The 3717-nt window shown below is 46.1% G+C and overlaps 1 protein-coding gene across 1 annotated transcript in view; it reads left to right on the forward strand.

Moving 5' to 3' along the window:
• Positions 1-1031: 1031 nt before the first annotated feature.
• cdx1b (caudal type homeobox 1 b) overlaps positions 1032-3717 on the forward strand; it is a gene marked incomplete at both ends in the record, with an annotated part of 6274 nt that continues 3588 nt past the window's right edge. Inside the window, one exon of the mRNA XM_083689932.1 lies at positions 1032-1446. Within this exon, the coding sequence (XP_083546058.1) occupies positions 1032-1446 (415 nt within the window). The remainder of the gene's footprint in view (positions 1447-3717) is intronic.

A 3717-nucleotide genomic window follows, 5' to 3' on the forward strand; every position in this document is an offset into this window, starting at 1 on the left:
TTGAAAAGGCTACAGATCGCCTGACACAGGCCTGTGTTATAATTCAGCTGGAAGGAGCCAGAGAAAGGCATACTACTATCAATTAAATATTCTTTAAAAATACACATATTTTTCGTTAATATATTCGCTAATATAAGCGCCAAATTCCTATATTATATGTGTTATTATAATAATCATTATTCCGAGGCTCAAGTCACACAAATCTAGAAGTTACAGGCCCAGTCCTGGAATGGGAAACAAAACCAACGAATATCTCTGACAGGATCAAGTCAAGTTGGCACAATGCTGCCTTTGAAGAAGGAATACCTAGGCCTATATTCAGACATGGAGATGCAAAATATAACTTCATATCATAAAAACCCATATATGGACTGCATGTAGGCTACAGCTAGGCCTACTGTAACTTGTTTGATAGAACAGGCCGCTCTACCCCGGTCGGTGACCCCTCGCTATCCCTTCCCCGGGCATTACATATTTGCCAGGGAGGTTTGGATTGCGCGGACAAAGCGGTGACAGGTTCTCCCATTGAGACACTCGACGTGAAGTGATGTTAGTTTCTCCTGTGCGATTTGTAGCATTCTTCTCCCCGCCCAGGGAGGCTTTGATGCCGGTCCCCGGCGGCCTTTGAAATGCAGGCCCGTCTGCCATGCAAATAGGCCTGCCGGGATAAGACAGGGCGAGAGAGGGAGGGAGGGAGGGAGGGAGGGAGGGAGGAAGGGCGGCCTGGGCCATAAACCACCTGACGTCACAGCAACACCTCTTAACTGGCAGCGAGTCTAGCAAACTGGAAGTTGGAAGAGTATAGGTAGGCTACGCCAGGTGAGAGCAGGCTTCTAGTTACACACACACACACACACATACACACACACACACACACACACACACGCACACACACGCACACACACACGCACACACACACGCACACACACACAGAGAGAGAGAGACACACACACATACACGTACGGGACAGGAGAGCCAGGAGGACCGCCCTGGACACTACACACTATGCTCAGGAGTTCCCATCCGGAAAGATGTACGTGAGTTATCTTCTGGATAAGGACGGCAGCATGTACAATAACTCAGTGCGACACCCGAGTCTCAACCTGAACCACCAGAACTTTGTGCCGGCGCCTCCACAGTACTCGGACTTCACCGGATACCACCATGTCCCCGGGATTAGCAACGACCCTCACCACGGCCAGGCGGGGGCTTGGAACCCAGCCTACCCCCCCGCCCGGGACGACTGGTCGCATTATGCACCGGGGACAGGCGCGTCCACGTCGAACCCCGGGACCATCGGGTTCAGTCCCCCAGAGTTCTCCCCGGTGCAGCCCCCCGGTCTCCTCCCGTCCTCCATCAACTCGTCCGTAAGTCAGCTCTCCCCGAACTCTCAGCGGAGGAACCCGTATGATTGGATGAGGCGGAGCGCACCGCCGGCGACTGCAGGTGGGTCAACGACCAACGGATCAATATATCAATTTGAATATGTATTCTATATCCATGTGACCGTTGAAAATAATAACAGGTGTTTGATTTGAAGGTACAGGCTACTGTAGGCCATTATTCGACTGAAAGAAATTAAGGGAAACCCGATGTTGGCATTTTAAATAGTTTTATTTGGGCTTTATTTGAGTGTATTTTAAGCCATTGTTATTGTGAAATAAAAAACGACCAACTGACACTTAGAACCTCGTAGAGAACACAATAAATCTCTCTCGCATTCCATGATGTGTGCGTGCACCTGTGAAATGAAGGAGTCAGATGTAGCATCAGCACAGACATGCCGGGTGATCGTTCATTATAGCAATATTATTATGTTATTTACGCATCGATGTTGGTATTTGACAAACAGCCGGGCAAGACCAGTCCACCAGAGTCCCCTCGGGAATTGGAGTGGATCCACGAATAAATTGTTAATCTGGATCATTGTACAATATGGCCTGTGTCATATCTACCTTCTAATTATTCTTATTATTGTTATTCTTCTAATCAACACCATCGTTGTAACTTCATATTGGCTAGACTATATATATATATATATATATATATATATATATATATATATATATATATATATATATATATATATGAAAACTGAACAACTGAAAATTAGCAGCCAATATTAAGTGTAAAAAATAAATTTAAAAAAACATATTGGCTAGACTATATATATATAGTCTATAGTCTAGCCAATATGTTTTTTTTAAATATATTTTTTACACTTAATATTGGCTGCTAATTTTCAGTTGGTCTTCCCAATACCTCCCTCGTCGGGGTTGGTAGGCTGAAGACGGCGTGTGCCCGTCAGCCGAAGGTGTCAGGCTCCAGGAGGGATCAAACGAAACGCGGACATTGTGACGCAAACGAGGGCTTTTGTCTGGTTGTTGTATGTGGAGGACTTCAGGGCTCTGCAGCGGTTTACTGTGCTGTTGTTCTTTTGTTCGTTACATGTCTGGAGGCGGGTATACTTGATGGTCGGTTACTTTGATCTCTGTCAGTCGTTCGTCCTGGTAGTCCAGCATGACGTAAAACATCAGATGTAGCGAACAAATAGTGTATTTAAAAACCTCTTAGGCCATAATTGGTCTCAAATTCTGCTTTAATAACTTGTCATGTGTAGTATGTTATTCTGAACTATGATCTGATCATATCCACACACAACTTCAAGGTGTGACCTATCAAATGGCAACCGGCTTTTTCATCTGATCATCATATTTCTAATGTTATAAGCAGTTTAGTTTGGGTCTGTTTTTAGGCGGAAATTAGTCAAATAGGGCATTCAGTTTAAGAGGTTAACAAACTGAAATTGAAATTGCACTGTGCTTTTATAATAAGGTAAAACTACTTGATGTCTGTATTGGCCCACATGGGTTTGCAGTTCAGGTAAGTGTTGTCCAGAGTTATATTTGTGTAGTAATTACCAAGTGAGAGTGGGGTAAATTCCTGCATCATCTAGGCCACAGGGGATGAAGGCAATAACCATGACCGTAAATATGAACAGGATAACCTGGGATTTAACATGTTAGAAAAGTTCACTGGTGGGTCCAGGGGCTAACTGGTGGGTCTTGAGGCTAACGTCTGGGCCCAGGGGCTAACTGGTGGGTCTTGAGGCTAACGTCTGGGTCCAGGGGCTAACTGGTGGGTCTTGAGGCTAACTGGTGGGTCTTGAGGCTAATGTCTGGGCCCAGGGGCTAACTGGTTGGTCTTGAGGCTAACTGGTTGGTCTTGAGGCTAACTGGTTGGTCTTGAGGCTAACTGGTGGGTCCAGGGGCTAACTGGTGGGTCTTGAGACTAACAGGTGGGTCCAGGGGCTAACTGAATGCTGATATTACAGGACCACCAACTACTTAACCCCCCGGAACCCAGTTCCCCCACATTTCCACCACTGGTGATGGCTATAGCCAACCTGTTACACACTGGTGTCCCTGAGGCATGGAGCTGTGTGTGCTGTAGCTCTCCTAGCTTCTGTTGGTACACTGTTCTGAGTTCATTCTGTCTAGCGGGGTGCTATAGTGACAGCTGTAACGCCCACATGGTACAAGCTAGTGTGTATCAGGGCGGTTCAGACTCAACCACTGAGAAAAGCCACCAGAAGACATGGTCCTGTGGTTAAGTAGCTACCTGTGAAGTCTGTTTCTGTGGTTTAGCTACATGTGAAGTCTGTTTCTGTGGTTTAGCTACACGTGAAGTCATGTTTCTGTTGGTTAGCTACCTGTG

Source organism: Argentina silus (genome assembly GCF_951799395.1).
Source record: "Argentina silus genome assembly, chromosome: 2".
Lineage (NCBI taxonomy): Eukaryota > Metazoa > Chordata > Actinopteri > Argentiniformes > Argentinidae > Argentina > Argentina silus.